Source organism: Festucalex cinctus, chromosome 3 (genome assembly GCF_051991245.1).
Source record: "Festucalex cinctus isolate MCC-2025b chromosome 3, RoL_Fcin_1.0, whole genome shotgun sequence".
In the NCBI taxonomy this organism is placed as follows: Eukaryota; Metazoa; Chordata; class Actinopteri; order Syngnathiformes; family Syngnathidae; genus Festucalex; species Festucalex cinctus.
The window spans coordinates 8,905,889-8,926,061 of record NC_135413.1 but is presented as its reverse complement, the minus strand read 5'-3'; the positions used below and the strand labels follow the sequence as shown (position 1 = coordinate 8,926,061).

Sequence of the window (20,173 nt, the reverse complement as noted above, 5' to 3'; positions counted from 1 at the left end):
TTGAAAGTGACTCTGGAGCAAATCATATTCAATTGACAACTTAAATCGCCAATTAATTCATTTATTCAATTGGCCGGCGCCAAACCCACAACATCATATATCTGTGTGTGTGTGTGTGTGTGTGTGTGTGGGGGGGGGTTGGGAGGGAGTTTATTGCCTTTTCGGCGGAAGTATCAGCTAGCTGGCTGCAGTGCGTCAGTTAGCGTTCTACAGGGCGCCGCGTAGTGATACGAACGAACGAACAGAAAAGTAGTGGCTGGCGGTAATGGCGTCTGACTTTATTCAGAAAAGAGTATTGTGATGGAAATGTATCACGCTTTTGAAAACAAATAGTTTTTAGAAGAAAAACGCTTTATTTCCGAGACCCCAGCCAGCTTGCTGGACTATTTTCCTCTCGTCCAACGCCGAACCAGAACGCGTGTCACAGAACGCTGTCAGGGGTAAGTCAGTGCTGATCGCACACACGGGAGGTGAGGATCAAATTGAGATTCAAGTTAAAAAAGCCGAACGATCCCTTTAATAATATCTGCATCCAAGTATAATGTGTGTAATATCCAAGTACCTTACCTGTCTATCTTTTAATTACTTGCATAATTTAAAATGGAAAAAAAAATATTTTGACAAGAACAAATATTCTGAATGTCTTATATAAACATTTATTAAATACTTGACTTTAATGCATGTAGTTATGTTTATTACTCAAACACAACCTGTTGCTGTATACCTTTAACGTAACCATCTGCTGTCAGCAAAAGGATCATCTGGGGTCAAAATTAATAGTGTGATTAATCTGTGTTAATACATGTGATCATTTTTTGTGATTATTTAATTAGTTAACACTTTAACTTTGACAGCACTAAAATTTAACACAATATATTAGATTATAATTTGTATAATTACACTATTTATTTATTTTTTTTTAGTGTTGTTCCAATACCGATACTGGTATCGGCAGAGGCGCCGCTACTGCATTAACACAGTGGTAATGGTATTTGTGAGTACTCACAAGTAACATGCCGGTACCATTAATTCCAATGCTAATATAGGACTTTGGATGCAGCATCTTGTGTCTTGCTCGTGCACGACATTCACTGATATGTGACATGTTCACTGCATGCTGATCTAAGATATCCTATTGGCCCTTGAATGCTCTGAACCAATGGCAGGACAGCTTTTTCATGTTGAGGAAAAAGTATCGGTGTGGTATCGGTATCGGCCGATACTGGAAAGCTGGGTATTGGAATCGGTATTGGGGGCCAAAAAATGGTATCGGAACAACACTAATTTTTATTTTTGCTTTTGTACTTCAAAAGCAAATGATGTTGGTTACATCATCATCCCAAATTGTTTTTCAAAGGTCTAAGAGTGGAGCAGTGTAATCGTCTGACACTTATCTGCAAGACAAGTTACCTTCATGGCTGATGCGCTTGTTTTCGCAATGAAGCGATAAAAAAATAAAAAAAAATAAAAAACATTTTCAATAATATGTGGAGGTAACCAGTTGACTTGGTGAGTCTGGCGAGCCTCTAAAATACATAAGACAACCCCTAAATCTCCCTTCCTGGCTGTGATGTAGTTTAATTGATAAATCAGTACAATTACACCCCTTGTTTCCCCCGTGGAAGTGCAGCGTGTGTTTAGCGCCGGCTAATTACCACAGCCCAATGGCCGTCTGCTTTGTACGGCGTAATTGCAGCACTGTGACGAAAGAGCCTGAGAAAAATCACATTATTTTTATGCATTTGTTGACACGCATGTGTACAGAAGCCTTTGGATTTGACAAGGCTGTAGGCACTAGTCAAATTAGGCACCATGAGGGAGAAGAAACTCGGATGGAACACAAGAGACAAGAATAGAAAGACATAAGGATGATGCATCACTGCGCTCTGACCGAGGTGTGTTAGCGTACATGCGTATGATGGAAAACGTCACAAGGGATTCATTTTAGGGTCCAGATGGAGCAGCGAAGACCAGTAGAAGAGGAGGAGAAAAGGGGGAAGGGGTGACACTGAGGGGATGGATTGCAGGGTAGCTTATTGCAGTATGCGACGAGCTGTGCAATATTGTCCTATTATTATAATGTTACCTATATCCCTTGCACCCTCTTGTTTATGTGTTGCTATGTGCAAGATTGGGGATTGGTAATGGTTGGGGGCAGGTATAAAGTCTATTTCTGTCTCAGCAGATATATGTTTGTTTGTGTTGTGGTGGAAACCTGGCATTTGCTGCCAGGTTAACATTCACTGTCAGCAGTAATGTGCAATGGCAATATATTGGGCCGTATGTCACTGAGGCAGGCCAGACTCAGTTAAAAAAATAAAAATAAAGAAAGAAATACACACATATTCAAGCCATCTTGAATAAATATCTGTTCTGTTGGAGCCGTAAACATCCTCCTGCCCAAAGAGACCCCAAGCTAAAGTCGTCTTATTTATTCAGCTTCTACATTAGCCAAGGACAAGAGATGTGCAAAACAGAAACAAGGCATTCGTGTTTGTGCAGTCTTTTCATTCCCTGCGCACGGCTACTGCCGCTATCACAGGTCAGCTGAATAATGAGATTTCCCCTGTGAGACCTCTGCTTCACTTATCCAATTTTGTCCATTATCAGTGCATGTGTAGAGAAAACGAGGAGCTGATATAGTGCATGTGCGTTGATTTGTGTCGAGCCTGTGTGCGCGAGGGAGCGCATGTGTAGCGCGAGCTGTGATACAATCATATGGTCCAGTGGCGATTCTCAGCACAAAGCGATACGTTCTCTGATGTGAAGTAGACCACGGAATATTCTCCTGTGGGAGATCCCCTGTTTGAATGCGCTTCATAAGTGAAACCACATGCCACGGGCCAAGCTGGCTCATTTCCATTTGATGTTAGCTGGCGCAAAGATAACGACCTGAAAGGTAATGTTTGCTACAAGGGGAGTGGACGTGCTGCACGCAGGTCGAATGTTCCTGATCTCATCCATCTTGTGTTGTCATTGCCTTATAGGGTTGCCAACTTTCTCATCCCGAAATAAGGGACAAGTGCACGGCACGGTGCCATGGTGCTGTGAGCATGATGTGTGAAATCAGTTCATATTCTGATTAGATTCGAAATGCAAAGTTTGTACATTCCCTTTAATCCTTACTGCTTACAACACTACACATTATTATTATTACTATTTTCTAGCCACTTACGCAGTATAAGTCGCTACAGCAAATGCACGTGACGATGCTTGATGCCTGTGATTGATTGACAGGTGGCGTGCTTCGTGACATTGCCGTTTTAGCTGATCTAGGACCTGTAGAGTACAGTTTGCTGTGTTAAGCGCTGATTGCGAAACTTGCGAGCAAGCTAAATTCTCGCAGTATTTGTTCATAAATAGTGCAAGAATACATCTTGTATTACTCCCGCTCATACGTTCGCAGCCGACGTATTAAAGGGATAGTTTGGCTTTTTTGACATGAATCTCTATTTCATCCTCACCTCCAGTGTGTGCGATCAGCACTGACTTACCCCTGACAGCGTTCTGTGACACGAGTTCTGGTCCGGTGTTGGACGAGAGGAAAATAGTCCAGCAAGCTGGCTGGGGTCACGGAAATAAAAGCGTTTTTCTTCTAAAACCAATTTGTGTTCAAAAGAGTGATACATTTGCATCACAATACTCTTTTCTGAAAAAAGTCAGACGCCATGACCGTTCGTTACTACGTTTCTGTTCGTATCATTGCGCGTCGCCCTGTAGTCGCGCCTTCCACCTTCGAAAAGACAAACATCTTGTAGATTAATGCGCGTCAATCAGCTGCATGCGGGGAGCCGCGCAGTGATATGAACAAACAGAAAAGTAGTGCCTGGCGGTAATGGCGTCTGACTTTTCAAAAAGGAGTTTAGTGTGCAAATGTATCACTCTTTTCAACACAAATTGTTTTTAGAAGAAAAACGCTTTTATTTCCGTGACGCCAGCCAGCTTGCTGGACTATTTTCCTCTCGTCCAACACCGGACCAGAACTCGTGTCACCAAACCCTGTCAGGGGTAAGTCAGTGCTGATCGTACACACTGGAGGTGAGGATGAAATAGAGATTCATGTAAAAAAAATCCGAACTATCCCTTTAAGATCAGCGTTTAGAGTGTAGGTGACATGAAGCTGTGACGGAACCAGGAAGTACCTTGCTCTGTCTGTCTGTCTGTCTGTCTGTCTGTCTCTCTCTCTCTCTCTCTCTAGTTGCCTTCTTACCTTGCAAGATCTCCACATAACGTCACACCCAGCGACTCATATTATTGGCTACGACCAACTTCCTTGTCACTTGTCAACCTACGGGAGCAGCCGTGGTCCAAAAATGGCAAAGATGCCGTTTGCTGCATTTCGTGTAAGAATTGAGAATTGTTTTATGGAACTTTTGAGGTCCCGTACGGCACATAACGATTTAGCCCAAAATACGAGGCGTCCCGGCTAATACGGGACAGTTGACAACCCTATCCTGCATCCATGTGGAGATCACGGATGCCATAGCTAGCTTTGTTGCCAGAATGACCATCTTGGTGTCATTATGATATTCAAGAAACCAAAATAAGATAAAAAAAAAAAAAAAAAAAAAAAAAACTACTTATACTGTACCTGTGTTAACATGCAGATTTTGTCACTTTAATGTAATTTTAGTTGAATTAGACAAATGGAAAATATAACACCGTCATCAATGTCATATGAACAGTTAGTGATTGTGTAAAACATTTTTTCATGCTAAAGAACAACGGCTTGTAATTATGTTTAATCAATCTAAATCTAAATTGTTTCATGTAATTGTGGGTTTTTTTTTGTTTTTGTTTTTTTTAATCTTGTAATTTTACCATTTTTTCCCCCTTTTTCTTTGAGGCTCAAGAACCATTTGCACCCATGACTCATGAAAGTCATGGTCAGTTTTAGTCAACGTTAGCCTGGATGCCCTGATTTCCTGTAATGTAGCTTAACGAGTGGGTTGGTGATAGACTACGGTGAATTCCTTACAAATTGGTTCTACATCACTCCTTCAGGAACAGAACTGTATTATAAACAGATTACCCACTGTAGCTATACGGTATTGTACAAAATTGGAGGATGCCTGGTTTGGAATATATTGTGGTCATATTGGACTGTATTCATTTCTAGTTCTTTTTTTAGTCCAGCTAGAGACCTTATACAATTCCATTGACATACATTAACAACCTGTCAAGGTCCCCTGGGGCGCCCTAGCAACTGGAACATTGTTGTGTTTGAAATGTCATTTGTGTTCAGTTCAAACAAAGATGTGCTGTCCTGTGCATAAAAGGACAGAAATGTCCACTGCGGTTAATTATAGCACAGTTAATTTTTTCCCCCACCTTTTCTGGGTCAATGCAGAGAACTTCTGGCTGAAAATAATTAAAATAGGGAAGAAGGTATTGAGCGAGCAAGCATGCCACTTGCAGTTTTGCTGTGCACCTTCATTGTCACAATCACTTCCTCATTGTAAAGACCAAGGAGCTGAAAGGACAAAACACTATGATTTTTATTTGTTTCACATTTTAATGCTCTCTGACTATAGCCTCTGGCTCAGATTTCCTGGCCAAACAGACACGGTTGCCTTGGTAACAAGCACATGCAGCTGGGATTTGTCCACTTAAGCAGGTTGCACACACAGCAATTTTTATCTTAAAAAAAAATAAAAAATAAATAGCATGCACTTGAAATGACCAACACAGCATATATGCAGTTAAGTGTGAATCGCTTCCTACAAACCAGAGGTCGGGTGTAAGTACCAAGCCAGACCAGTGAGAGGCAGTTTGCTGCCACAAGACAGCCAGACTGCCAGAAGAAGAAGGACGAGAATGAAGAAATAGAAGAAGCTATCTAACTGTTAGCTCATTTGGTAACTTAAGTTGTGGTTGCAACCTGTTCTCCTTATCATGTGGTTAATGCTTTGTGAGACACAAACAAATAATTGCTCCTTATTTGCCTACAGTAAATCCCTTTTGTTTTGTTTCATGTGTCACCGCTTTTTACGGCTTTAAATCACTCTTTAAAGGTACACTCAGTATTATACAGTGGCATCTAGTGGTGAAATAATAAATCATTCGGAAAAAAAAAACAATTGTTTGTGTTAGTAGTATGTAAAAAGATATGTTGTATCGCATAAACGTACTTTTTTAAAATATAACGGTTAGTCTAGAAATCGCAAATTATCTTACATGTCCGCGCCTCGCCTGCTAGTGTCTGCCATGTTTCGCCGCCATCTTTCTGCTACGGGTGCCGTCAAAGACAAATTTCAGCGCTCCATTTCTTAACGCGTTTTTGGAACGCACTTCCGGTTTGTATGGCGACCGCATGTCCACGAAGAAGAAGAGTTTCCGGTCCCCGAAGAGAGCATTATCAAGCATCACACTTACTTTGGGAATTTATTTTATTTCAGCGCGACAAAACAAGAGTTTATATTGTAGCCGCATTTGCCAGATGGAGAGAAATGAGGAACAGACTAGGTTTGGGATGTGCCGGTGCCTTCGACTGCTTTCTACTTGACCGGTAAGTAAGAGTCCATTTGTGTTTACGTTTTGAGAGCGAGAGAAAAAGTATACTCCGTACTAATTAATACGATGTTCGTACCTTTGTTTTACGATCACTGTATCTGTTGATTAGCAACTCCGCACCACTCGAACGATTTCGTTATGTAGCTACTTGCTTTGAAAAAAAAAAAAGATTCCCGCTGGCACGTTATATTTAGAGTAAATGCGCAAGTTATTGTGTAATGTAATGTAACTGTGATTTCGGAGGTATATTTGCCCATAACTTCAATAGAGAATCTAAAGCATACTGTATTAGTGGAGGAGTTGAAAATTATTTTCGTTGTGGTTGGTGAAAATAGTGTTCTCGAAATTAATTTTCGGCAGGGAATAACTTTCTGGACTTAAATGCTGGCTGTACCGTAAGCACTGCTAGAGTCTGAACTCTCTCACTCAAGTGTGTACTGGTCCATTGTGTAATTGGGTGCACAAGAATTTACAGGCTGCCACGTTTTCCACGGAAATTCGACAAGCAAGCAGCCTTTGCATATTCTATGCAGTATGCAGTCAAGTTACTTTTATCTAGCTAATACAATGTTTTGGGCCCAAAAACTAAAGATCTTACCTCTATTTTGGGGGCTTTGTTGGAAAGTTGGTGACATATAGTAGTATCATCAATTATTCTATTTTATTTTATAATTGTGTTTTTGTTTGTGTCACACTAGATCAACAGCCAAACTTGAGGGGTTCCAGAACCATATTCTGATGTATACAAGCATTCATGCACCGTTTAAATACATCACCGACCTGCAAGAAAAAAAAATATCAAGGGGAGAGTCAGCAGCCATATTGGAATGCCCCGAATGAGGACACTTGAATGGAGGACCCCAGAAGGCTTCGGTGTTGTACCACCAGTATCTCCACCTACCATATCTGAGCTGCAACAAACTGAAGTCAGCCGACGTCTTGGTATGTCATTTACATATGGACGGCATTGCACACTACATGAACTTTTTGTGTGAAGCAATACGGAATGGTCACATGTACAAGCACCACTTGTTTTACACAGGACCTGCTGACCAAGTGTCTGAAGCCATGGAGTGACTCCTCCCTCACTTTCCTCAGCAAGCCTTTGAAGAATATGATATCATCGTTGGTGGGAACATGCCCTCACTCCATAACATGTACTTGTGCAGTCAAGGAGCATGTCAAACTTAATAAAACCAGCAAACATTGAAGTGACTTAATTTTTACTGCAGTCTGTTCACACAATCAATGGACAAGCCTTCCTTAATTTTGCCCCAATAACATCATAGAGTAGGCGAAAAGTAGTGTTACAGATCATACTGTGTTCGGGAGAGTTTGAGGAATGTTGCAATGTTAATGGGGGGCAATGTCAGCACACACACACACACACACACACACAAAAAAAAAACATCATGGTATTGAGTTAATCAGATATTTTAGCTGTGTACAACACATACCTGCTCTGTAACACTACCTTTGGCCCAAACCTGTATGTCTATTTTCCATATTTTGAAATGCACAGCGTATTGGTAAAATTCTGGAACAACTGCAATTCATGTCGCTCATTATATTCTAACAGCATTTTTTTTTTTTTAGTTAATATGTTCATTTCATGTAGACTTTTATTTTACTTTATTTTATTCATTCATTTTCATGTACTGTACCTTACATTCATTGGCCAATGAAGAATTCCTTGTCATTGCAAGCATTTATAATAATTCTCCAGGCTTTTGATGTTTTACATTTCTGGTCATGTAAAATAGTGTTAGGTTAGGTGTCGAATGAACACTGCATGTTGACGCCAAAGGAAATAGTATTTTTTTAGTTATTCAAAATGTACAAATTAACACACAACAACAATATACAAGTTATACAAACTACAACAACAAGTGTCAGACATGGACTAATTATATGCCAGGTAAAAAAACCTTTGTATTGTCCTCAAGGATCTGGGAAAGTGTCACTTATTTGCTACAAGTCCACCAAGGTGCTGCAGTCTGGGATCCAGGTACAGGAAATCATGGTGGTGCTGATGTGGGATCCAGGTACAGGAAATCATGGTGGTGCTGATGTGGGATCCAGGTACAGGAAATCATGGTGGTGCTGATGTGTCAAAAAGTATTTCTTGGTGTCAGTCTATCAGCTGGACTTGGATATCTTCATGTTCCTCCATGGTCATTTCCTGTACGAGTCTCTGCAAGAAGGTAACAATTGTATGTCAGATGAGGTACCAAACAATGAACTGAAAGTCACTGAGCCAATGAAGTACATTATTACATGAGCAAGACTATTTGTGAAAGCCATGTAAATTCCTGCACATCGAAGTACAAGGAAGCTGTTGTATCTTCAATCAAAACTAATTAAGTTGCTTAGTGATATTTATTAGGTAAAATTGTTCAACATGGTGACAAATCGATATCTGAGTAAAGGGTTTCAAATGTTTTTGTAAGCAGCACTTTTCTGAGTGGTTAGTAGCAACAAGACACGGGGGGAATTACGAGTCTGAGTTGCAGGTGTGTAGTTCAGTTAACACCATTATTTTTGTACGATATACTAAACATATCAGCAAACGATGTAATCTAAATACCACATATTCCAAGCAAAGGTATGTTTTGAGCCATTCACATGCATGCTCGAATGGAATTATTTTTCCATGATGACATAATTGTACGTTACGAGGCACCGCGTTCTCTTCCTCGTCGTCTCTCTCGCCCCCTTTGAGATGGTCCACATGTCTATAAAACGTATAACATAACTGTGTTCTCTGTTGCATGGTTTAGTTGCACTAACAAATATGAACATAGATAGCCATTATCATTAGCTGACGTACAGTATTTCCAAACAATGCCGACAAAAATATTAATTCTGAAATTAAATGACTAAATCACAATTATTAGGGATCTGTACAGTATGTCTAACAAATGCAATTCACTTACGTCATCACTCGAGGGAATACCAGAAGTTGTTTGCGTTCTGTTCCGGTGAAATTGGTGGTAGGCTGTTGAAGTAGGGTCTCTCTGGGACGCCGTAGTTCGTGTGCTTAAAATCATTGCATTATCTTGTTTGACCGATAGATGGCGGTCGTGAGCTACACACTGGGGCTTTAAGGAGAAGTATGCTGCAATTGTGCGCAAGGTTTGAATGTAGCGTCGCTTTACTAATTCCTCTGACCAAAGACTCGTCCCTCATTAACATGCAAAGGTGTGATTCTCAAATTGGCATTTGTGAAAGTGTGGAGTTGCGAGAGAGAATGCATATCCAGCTTTAACAAAATAGCTCGCAACACTAAGCTAGCATTACCAGTGTAACCCCGGGTTTTCACCGGATGCGGTTGCGGTGCGGTTGCGGTGCGGTCCGGCGACGCAAGCAATTAGATTCCATTCATTCGAATGGTGCAGTTTACACCGCTTGCGGGTGCGTTGCGTGTCGACTGCGGAAGGCCTGCGGCGTGCCGCAAGCCTTCCGCAAGGATAGACCTATTTTCTATTTTTGCCGGACGCCGCAGCGGTAGGCCTCCGGCAAATGGCAAGCTAGCACAAAACACATCGAGCGGGACAGGAAGACCGAGGCAGTTTCAAAATAAATTTCCGGTTACCTTTCAGAATAAAACACTCGCCAGCTCCTATTTCGCAAGTTTTTCAGCAAAACGTGACGTGGGCGTCGCCGGGCCATGTGCTCATTCACGGTTTAGACACCAGCGAACATGGACGAGGAGAGCTTCTCTGTTGAGCACTGACTTTCTGTATGTTTGTCGTTGTGAAATGCCACATGATCGCGCGCGCGCGGTCCCGCGAAACACGTTGGGAAGTGGGCGGCGACGGAGCTGCCGGACCGCAGCTGTGCGGAGCCGGTGTGGATTGACAAAAAAATTGACCCGTCCGGAGCACGCAGTCAAGACGCACCGCACCGCAACCGCACCGCAACCGCATCCGGTGAAAACCCGGGGTAAGGTAAGGTAATGTTAGCCATGGCTGCTACACTGATAGCATGAATGGAGTGTTACTGTTATTGGTTTAAGTTATTTTTTGTTTTTTGGTTTTTGGTTTTTTTGGGGGGGGGATTACAGTCAACTAAAAAAAAAAAAAAAAGACAAAACAAGGTGATCAACTTGCCTGTCAAGCAGGAATGTTGCTAATTTTGCACAAGTTCTGAATCCTCTCTGAAGCCTTAACTCAGTTTCTTTTCTGGGGCCCATTTATTAGCAAACGAGGGGTGGACATTTTTTTCTTCTTCTAATTTTCCAGAAATGGATAATCAACTATAGGTTCAGCATGAGATCAGTGACTAACAAATTTGTCAGCCTTCTGTAATTCGGCCTAATTATCAATATGTGTGTACTCTTATACTGTACTGTACTGTACTTAAACACAAAGTGATACCTACTGAAAATAGCTCATAATGGTCCACTGTCATATAATGACGTGACAATGGCTATGTGCGTGAAGAACAAGGTTTGTGCGTTTCAGTGAGTGACTCATGCTCTTGTCTATTAAGAGAAAGGAAGCTGATCAGGTTGCTAGGCGATTAAGAGCCACTATTGTCCCGCGGGACAATGCTAGCCCTGAGAGTGCCCTCGCTCTCTTCTCTTCCTCTGTGTTTTCCTTCGCCACCTCTTTCACATGCACACACACATTTTTCCTCACCCCACCTCAACTCCCTAAAACGCACACACACCTCCCTCCTGTGCTTGGGCGGGAGCTTCTAGTGAACAGTACAGTAAAAGATGGAGGGGGCTGTAGCATTAAAAAAAAAGAAAAAGAAAGAAAGAAAGAAAAAAAAGACCTGCAATCATTTGCCACATTGAAGGGAACAAATGTAGCTGGAGGCAGGAGAGAGAAGGGAAACGGAGCGAGAGGTAGCACAGAAAGGAGAGAGAGTGAAGGAGAGAGAGCTTGCCGGACATTGTAGGCTGAACAGGTTGGTGGGAGGAGAAGCACCAGGACTTTGGCACTGCCCTTTCTTCTCTTGCTCCCAGATGCAAGTGTGTCAGTGAATGTGTGTGTGACACAGTGCCACGCACCCCTACACACACCACACACACTATCAGTGCACTGTGTGTGGGTAGAGAAGAGATGCTCACTCCGAGGATGAGACAGCGTTTCTAACAGGATCTATTTGCTGACCGGGGATAATTCCGCTGACGCGGCCGAGGGAAGCGAGCTCACCGGAACCGAGCCAATCCGTCATGGAGGGTCTGCTGTCGCCGATGAGGACGCGGGTAGGTTACCATGGGGATTGCCGAGTGTCTCCAAACTACCATCGCCAAGATGTCATTTAGGGAGGAGGGCATGCTGAGCTGATGAAATGAATGAATGGCTCCATGATGCGGAGAACTTTTTGAGCCAACTTGCTACTTTATGCTTGGGTTATGTTATTGAAAGAGTTGAAAAAGAATGACACAAGCTCTGTGTTTGCGTGCGCTTGTGTATGCTCACCCCGGCTTTGAAAGAATGAGTCATTGTGTTCGAGTGGTGCCAATCTCCCCTCAGTACAAAACCACTGTGGCCTTTTGATTTAGACCAGAGAAGCAGAGCAAGGGGTGCAAGGGAGGAACTTGTTCTTGTCACATACTCTACAAGCCTTTGTGTTGTGCGTTTAGTTTGTCTATAAAAGTACTCTGCTCCCAGACAACGCAAAAGGCAACTAGCACATAGAACTGGTGTGTGTGTGTGTGTGTGTAATCAATTTGTGGTTGAGTGAGAACACACTTGATTATTTGTGTGTAGCCATGCGCCTGCCTGACACCAAATGCGACCTTAATGGACCCAGAGAGCTCCGTTCCCCTCCCAGATGAGATGTGAGATGAAGACCTGTTTATTTCAGCAGGGATTTTATGTTGGATATATATTATAGTGTGAGTGCCACGCTATGTGATGGCCTGCATTAATATTTATAAAGGCTGGGTTGCATTTTCTAATAAAGCGGGTATGAGTGGTTTTGTGCTCCGCTCAGTAAAGCTGTGGGTCGAAACAAGCACAGGATAAAATGCACTGTAGCAGTGTAACAGCATTTGCAGAATGAACTAGTAAACTGATTCTTCTTCTACTTGGAAGTTGTCATGTTTTGGTTTTGTGGGGGTGGGATTTTGTTTTCTTTTGGTGTTTTGGGTTGTTTGTCATGTGGTCCTTGTCTCTTCCCTTGTCCCGTTATGTCTAACCACGTCCACCTGAGTGTGTTTTCCCTTCCCAGTGTATCCACCAATCAGCTTCCCTTGCCACTTGTGTCTTGCCCAGCTGTGTCTAGTCATTGTCAATTAGCCTGTGTGTATTTAGTCACCTGTTTTCCGTTCAGTTCTTGTTGAGTTACTGTTTCTGTTGCTATTCCTGTCATGCCATGTTGCCTTGCATGCCATGCCATGTCTTGTTTCCCTCCTGTTTTTGTTGTTTTAGTCACAGAGTACCTCGTTTGCCTTTTTGTTAATTAAACCCCTTTTTTTTTAATTGCATCCCTGCCTTGACCTGTTTTTGTTGCCCCCTGCATTTGGGTCCTCCCTCCAACACCCCCACATCGTGACAGAAGTCTGACACAAACCCTCCCTTCCCCATCAATTGGGCATATCACCACTGGCGCAGACACAAACTAAAAATATCTTTAAAGGAGACATATTAAAGCTACTATATGGAGGATTTCCCAAAAAAATATCTTAACAATAGTTTTTTTATTTGACCATTTATGACTGAAACATATTCTAATTAGTAGATCAACATCTTAGCTGTTCACAATGGGTACTCCTACAAGCCTCTGGCCAATATTATTTAGGAAGCGTCCGGTCCGAATCCTTCGAATTTCCCGCCCTCTGTCTGCGGGATGTGACGTCATGCACGTTCTCGTCAGTTGTTTCCTGTAGTCGCGAAGACGGAACTAGTACAGATTTTCGCTGCCCCAGACACCCGCTGTTACTCCGCGGAAGGCTGCTTAAAAAAGAAAAATGAAAACTGTCAAGTGCCATGAAAAAAATAAAAAATAAAATCTAAACTTGATAGTGACCAACGCCGGGCAAGAACGAGAGTGAACATTGGTTTGACATTTCAGCAGTGGAGAGAGTTGAGATCGGACTTGGATTAGAAAAGTGATTCACAGCTGGCTTTCTTTCTACTCCAAAAGGTAAGAAGCGAGTATCTTGACATTTAGAAAAAAATGTGTTGTTTTCATATAGCAGTAACCTCAAGATCGATCACTTCTCGGTCGTAACTATTGGGGTGAAAGTGAGGTGGACGGCAACATTTAGCGTGAAAGGGGCGGCAAAGTTGAATGTAATAGAACAGAATGACTTTATGAAGAACAGACGTTCCATTCCGCGGCGTTTCAATCAGGCTAAATGTTGTCTTATTTTCCTCCGTGAAAACAGCCTATTGTAGCTACATTATGCTAACGGAATGTGAACGGTACTACTGAATGGCGATAACATTCACGGCCATATCACACTAAGTAGTGAATGGGTCTATATGTTTTTCACAATCGTCAATTTCCATAAATGACAGCCCACCTTTCGGCTCATGCACAATGACGCTAGCCTGGGGGCGACATACACTAATAATGACTAGAATCAGGTTGACTTCCGTCGAGCGGGGTGACTACAATATGTAACTGCATATTAACATCGGAATGAGGTCCAATTAATTGACGTAATTTGCACATCGTTTTGGAGTACAGCACAGGACTGGACTTCGACCGACTAAAGCAATATGATCTGCACGTCCCGTGGACATCAATTGTTTAGTGGGGATCGAGAGTCTCATTCCGTGAAGTGGCCAGCTTTGTATAACATTATAAAACTTCTTACCTCTGAAAACATAGTTTAATTGGATATGAAGATCCCAGTCTTCAGTATTGAGGTCGTGCGCGTACGAGTGCGCGCAGCATGTACGAGCGCGCAGTTTGTTTTCGGCCACAGGTGGCAGTAGCGATTTGAAATTTTAAATCTTGCATATAGCTGCTTTAATGGTAAATGTTTCACCATTTAAAACTGTTCCCCATGTCTTAATAATATGTCACTGAAATTATTTTATCAAAACTACCCCACGCCCTGTTCAGCCTAATCATCGAGCAGTGACGTGTGTAAAAAAAAAAAAAAAACAGCTTTCAGGATCTCATTGGCAAGTGTGTGTGTGTGTAACAGCAGGCTGTATCTCGCCAGCAAGTGTGTGCAGAACAGCATGTTGGATCTCGCTGGCAAGTGCATGCGTAACTTCACAGTGGACTCGTTCCCAGTAAGTGTGTGTGTAACGATGGACTGAGTCTTTCTAATGCCTGTGTGCGTGACAGTGGGCTGGATCTCGCTGACAAGTGTATGAGAAACATTTATGCACACGCTCACTGGGTCTTGCCAGTGAGTGCATGCATAAAAGCAGGCTGGACCTTACTGGCGAATGTACGCATAACAGCGGGCTAGCTCTTTCCAATGAGCACAAGTGTAACCCTGGGCTGCCAGCAAAAGGTTGTCATGGTAACCAAGTTGGACTTTCCATTGGTCCATAAGCATATGAGTTGGAATAATGCCTGGTTCTCTTCACGAGACCGGCTCCTTAAAACAGACTAATTTCAGGACAAAAAAATACTATAGTGTGTAAATAAAAATTATATTGATTTTGGGGGTGTTTTCGTGAAAGAATCACAGATAGGTAATTAAGAAAAATGGGAACTGTTCAAAATTGTTGGGGGACAAATATAATATACTGTACAGGCCGAAAGTTTGGATACACTTTCTTATTCAATGCATTTTCTTTATTGTCATGAATGGCTACTTCGTAGATTCTTACTGAAGGCATCAAAACTATGTATAAATTGATGTGGCGTTACGTATTTAACAAAAAAAAAAAGAAAAAAGAAAAAAAAGGTGGAATAACTGAAAACATGTTTTATATTATAGATTCTTCAAAATAGCCATCCTTTGCCCTGGTTACGTTTTTGCATACTCTTGGCATTCTTACCTCTGGGAACTCCTTAAAGACTGTTGGAAAACCCTTTCAGGTGACTACCTTTTCAAGCTCATCGAAGGAAAGACAAGAATATACCAAAAAAAAAAAAAAAAAAAAAAAAAAAAAGCAATCAGAGAAAAGGGTGTCTTTATTTATGTACTTATATTATTATATTATTTTCACTTTTTTTTGTTAAGTACATAACTCCAAATGTGTTTGTTAGTTGTCATAGTTTTGAAGCCTTCAGTGAGAATCTACAATGTACATAATCATGAAAATAAAGCAAATGTATTGAATGAGAAACTAAACTTGTCCAAACTTTTGGCCCTGCAGCGTGGTAAACAGCAATTCAAGTTATGAGTTTGCATGTTCTCCTTACATTCGTTAGGTTCAATGAAGACTAAATTGTCCAGTTTTTCTAAGTGATTCTTTTTCCTTTTTCCTCCCTTGTTAGATATCTCCGCTGCATCTTGACTCCTCAGCCTCTCGCAGTGTATTTGGCACGTAATATGAGAGGCCTAAATGGTAATTGAGTATGACTTCCATGATCTTGTTCAAAAAAGGGGCTTCAGAGGGATTTTTGGTGATAGCCTGGGCTTCAAAGGCATGGCGGACATTCAAGTGGAGCTGCAAAATCAGTGCTGTCTGCCATACTAGCCAGATTTAGCCCAGAGCAACGCTAGTAATCAGTGATGAAATGACGTTTTTGATTCTCTCAGTTTATCTTCATCAGCCACATTTAGCTTCTGATGCCCAGCAGTAGATTTTGTGTATATCTCCCTGCTTTGGAATCAAAGCCACTCTGAGATTTATTTGAAAGAATCACCACATGACGAAACTGGGAAGGCACCACTTTTAAAGTTTTACACCTCTCTGTGATAAAAGGAGAACTGAAGTGTAGGCAGATTGTGTCTCCTGCTTCTCTTCACATTTAACCAGCAGCAACAGTCAACAAAAAAAAAACACAAAAAAAACCTGAAATCCCCTTTACCCTGTAAGATCACCATATCATTCAAAAATTAACATTGCAGATTAGTGTACACAGAGCATTGCTGAGTGTGGCAGTGATGAACTAGATCCACTTGAAAGAACAAACGCCACAACTGAAATAGACTTAAATATGTACATGCCTCTTGGTGGCTTAATTTACCTTCACTGTGACAAATACTGCACTTTATGTGGAGTTAGACTGTTCTCTGGGTAGTCCGGCTTCCTCCCATATTCCCATATTGTTATCGTCATGTAAGGCTCTTAATGCATTCACTGCTAGCCATTTTCAAAGCGGAGTTTCCAATATTGCCAGCCATTTTATATTGACCATTTTGACTTAACTTGACTGATTTGATACTTTCTTGTTTCTAGTTTTCCCCCTCCCATTCTTCAGTGAATGCTACTGTTTTCTTGACTAAAAGTTTGTGCCTTTGTGACAGCTGAAACTATAAAACAAACAAAAAACAAGACACATAAAGGGCTTTTGATAGCAAAATAATAAATCAATTCAAGGAACTCCACAAAAGAATGATGTTGACTCACTGTGTGGCTCCAGTTGAATGCCAATGCTTCATTTGCATGGAGTCATCATTCACTGCATGAACTGCATCATCTTTTCAAAAAGGTGACACACACAATCTACTACCTACCACAGCACATACTCGCCGTAATAACTGACGAAAAAATAAACTTGTGCTCAGGGAAGTTGTAATTCCCTCAGCAGCCTCTAGGGGCATCTGACATCCCAGCAGGACCTTGAAATAAAGTCTTGGCCATCTGTCGCGGTGTAAAAAATAAATAAATAAATAAATAAATAAATAAATAGGGGTTTTGGTGTTCTTTGTTTCAAAAGGACTTATAATCCAATTGTCTTGGCTGGCCTGGTACCTCCAAGGTAATCCACAAAAAACCCAAAAGGAAATATGCAAACGTTCCGCAGGAGGGAAGGGAAAAAAAAATTGGCTGGGACGGGTCAATAACTGTTAAGGTCAATCTGATGTCGGCCAAATATGACTGACGCCTACACCCTGTGGTGTCGGCCCAGATGTCGGCACGTCATGTAGAAAAATGAGGTAAATACACACCGCACCGACACCGACTATTACGTACCTTCAGCGCATGAGTGAGAAGTAATTCCCTTCCATACCATCAACGGCGCTAGTCATTATTCCTAAAGGCAACCGGAAACCTCACGATCTCCTCCAAGTGATTGAAACCCTCTGGCTTTTGCACAGTATCGTATATAAAAGTAAATCCTACCTGCTATATCCAGTCGTGTCCCCATGTCATGCAATACCTTTTGTCGGCAAACTTTTTAACGGTAATATACAATGCTGTATGTATGCATGCTGTAAGGAAAAACAAACTTTGTGATATCCACTGACAAAGGAGCCTGCTTTGCTGGAGGAGGGATGTAGTAAATTAGGGAGGAATGGGAAAGAAAGCTTTTAGTGTATTCTATGTGGGATAAACATAACTGAACATTATCCAGAAAAATGATGAGAAAGAAACTAGGAAATGCCCCACAGCCACTGTAAGAGATAATACAGTACTAAAACGGTTCTTTTCTGTTCTTATCCATTGAGGTTTTTACCTTGGGGAACCACAAAAGGCGACTTTAGCCCAAAGATAACTCCAAACCTGAAGAAAAACTGCTCCCTCCATAATCCGCTGCCCTCTAAAATGAGAACTTTGTGCTGCGTAGGCTTTCTAAGAGATGTACCCAAAGAGTCTTGCCACTCTGTATCTCTTTTCTATTGTGTTACTTTATTACTGGTGACAGTAATGTGCAGTGAAGCAGGAAGATAAAATAAAAAGGGACATTTGTGTGATGTGCTGCAATGCTGGCTGGAGTTGTTTTGAACTTAAAAAAAAAAAAAGCTGGACAGTGAAAAACTGTGAAAGAAGTCCCACTGCTTACACATATTTTCTTGTTACTGTATTGTTATTTCTCTGTGTTCTTTCAAAGGAACTATTACAGTTTATTTCTGCTGACCATTGCAAACTATCTTCGGAGGCGTCCAATGGCCAGCGGTGACAGTGGTGTGACTAACCACTAGAATTAAAATAGATGCAAACTCACAGAGGTATTGGCTTCAGCTGTAGCCTTGTGTATATAATTGTCTGCAGCCGGGGAGCAAGTGAACATTACAGTGTTCTATTTATGAAAGGACCTTGACTTCTGCGTTGAATTTGTTCTTTTACCAAGCGTGTTATCAAATTTTCCCATGCCTTCATTATTTTCCATGTACAAGTAATACCTTTAAAAACGAATTTTTCCACTTGCTGTCGACTGAAGGTGACATCACCTGTGCTGAGGAAGTAGGTAATGCCCAATCACGGCTCAGTTTGCTAACCAAACCCAGAAAACAGGTGAGCCAATATTGGTTGTTGCTGAAAATGGCTCAATGAGTCAAGTATCCCTCCAAGTCTAAGGTAAACAATAATATTCTTCATAAAGCATCATTTATAAACAATGTCCTTGCTAAATGTTTAGTCTTGGCAGATCTGAGCCAAGACTCTCCCAGGACCAACTCTTAGCTCGGAAGGCCTGCTCACAGGTCTCTTCAAATAGTGCAAAACACACACAGACACACACACACACACTGCATATAATATATGCATATAGGTCAGTAGAGTAGCACAAGGAGAGCCATAATTGAATCTTCCTCTTGAACAAAATGAGCGACACTCTGAAGTGTATCAGTGTGTTTGTGTGTGCCTGACTGGATTGTTAACGCTCCCCTCCTTACCCAATCAATAAGGAGTAGTTATCAAGAGATTAACCCTGTCGATGCGTTATCTGTCTAATCATCATCAGCGCCCACCAGTGCACTCCATCACTCTCCAACTGCTGTCATTTATACACTCGCTTGCTCCCTCTTCTGCCTCCTCGCACATGCACACGTATTTTCCGGCCACCTTCTGTAACAGATGGAAATGGTCGCATGCATGGACAAAGTGCAAACCGATATATACTGTTTAGGAACGGACGGTTAAGCAGGACAACAACCTAAAGTTGAATACCGTGGATCAGAAATTGGGACCCGCAAACAGTGGAAACGAGTAAATGTGTGACACACTACTACACGGATCTTTCTGTAAGGTGTTGAATACTATCCATCCATCCATTGTCTTGACCGCTTATTCCTCAAAAGGGTTGCGAGGGGTGCTGGAGCCTATCTCAGCTGGCTTTGGGCAGTAGGCAGGGGACACCCTGGACCAGTTGCCAGCCAATCGCAGGGCACACAGAGACAAACAACCACTCACATGAATAGCACACCTAGGGACAATTCGGAGCGCCCAATTAACCTGCCACGCATGTCTTTGGAATGTGGGAGGAGACCGGAGTACCCGGAGAAGACCCACGCGGGCACGGGGAGAACATGCAAACTCCACCCAGGAAGGCCGGAGCCTGGACTCGAACCCGAGTCCTCAGAACTGGGAGGCGGGCGTGCTAACCACTAGGTCACCGTGCCGCCATGTTGAATACTAATCTTATGTTAATTCATTCACTCCCAGCCATTTTCACAGAAGCAATCCCGTTCGCTCCCGGCTGTTTTACTGGATTTTGACTGATTTTTCTATAAAAGCATGGAATCTATCAAAAGAAAGATTAAAGTCTCTTCTTTCATCAGGAAAAAAACGTGTTTCTATCTGTTTCCGTTTTGCAGCAATTAGCATTAGAAGAGAGCTAAGTTTCATCATTTTTGACAAATCTATTTAAAATTGTATGTAATTGAGCTTTTTTT

The 20,173-nt window shown here is 41.9% G+C and overlaps 1 protein-coding gene and 1 long non-coding RNA gene across 4 annotated transcripts in view; both read left to right on the top strand.

Moving 5' to 3' along the window:
- The window catches only part of frmd4a (FERM domain containing 4A), a 202,863-nt gene that overhangs the window by 30,077 nt on the left and 152,613 nt on the right, over positions 1-20,173 (top strand). The window contains exon 1 of one of the 2 annotated variants that reach the window (XM_077515694.1): positions 11,286-11,731. The exons of the other annotated variant lie outside the window; for it this stretch is intronic. Within the exon in view, the coding sequence (XP_077371820.1) occupies positions 11,699-11,731 (33 nt within the window). The 5' untranslated portion in view covers positions 11,286-11,698. Of the gene's footprint in view, positions 1-11,285; positions 11,732-20,173 lie in introns of those variants that run through there. 2 annotated transcript variants of the gene reach the window in all.
- Positions 6,020-7,728, top strand: LOC144016661 (uncharacterized). Of its 2 annotated transcripts, XR_013282959.1 has the most exons (3): positions 6,020-6,508; positions 7,212-7,455; positions 7,556-7,728. It is a non-coding gene; the product is annotated as an uncharacterized LOC144016661 (long non-coding RNA). The 2 variants fall into 2 exon arrangements; XR_013282958.1 differs by having other exon boundaries at positions 6,020-7,455.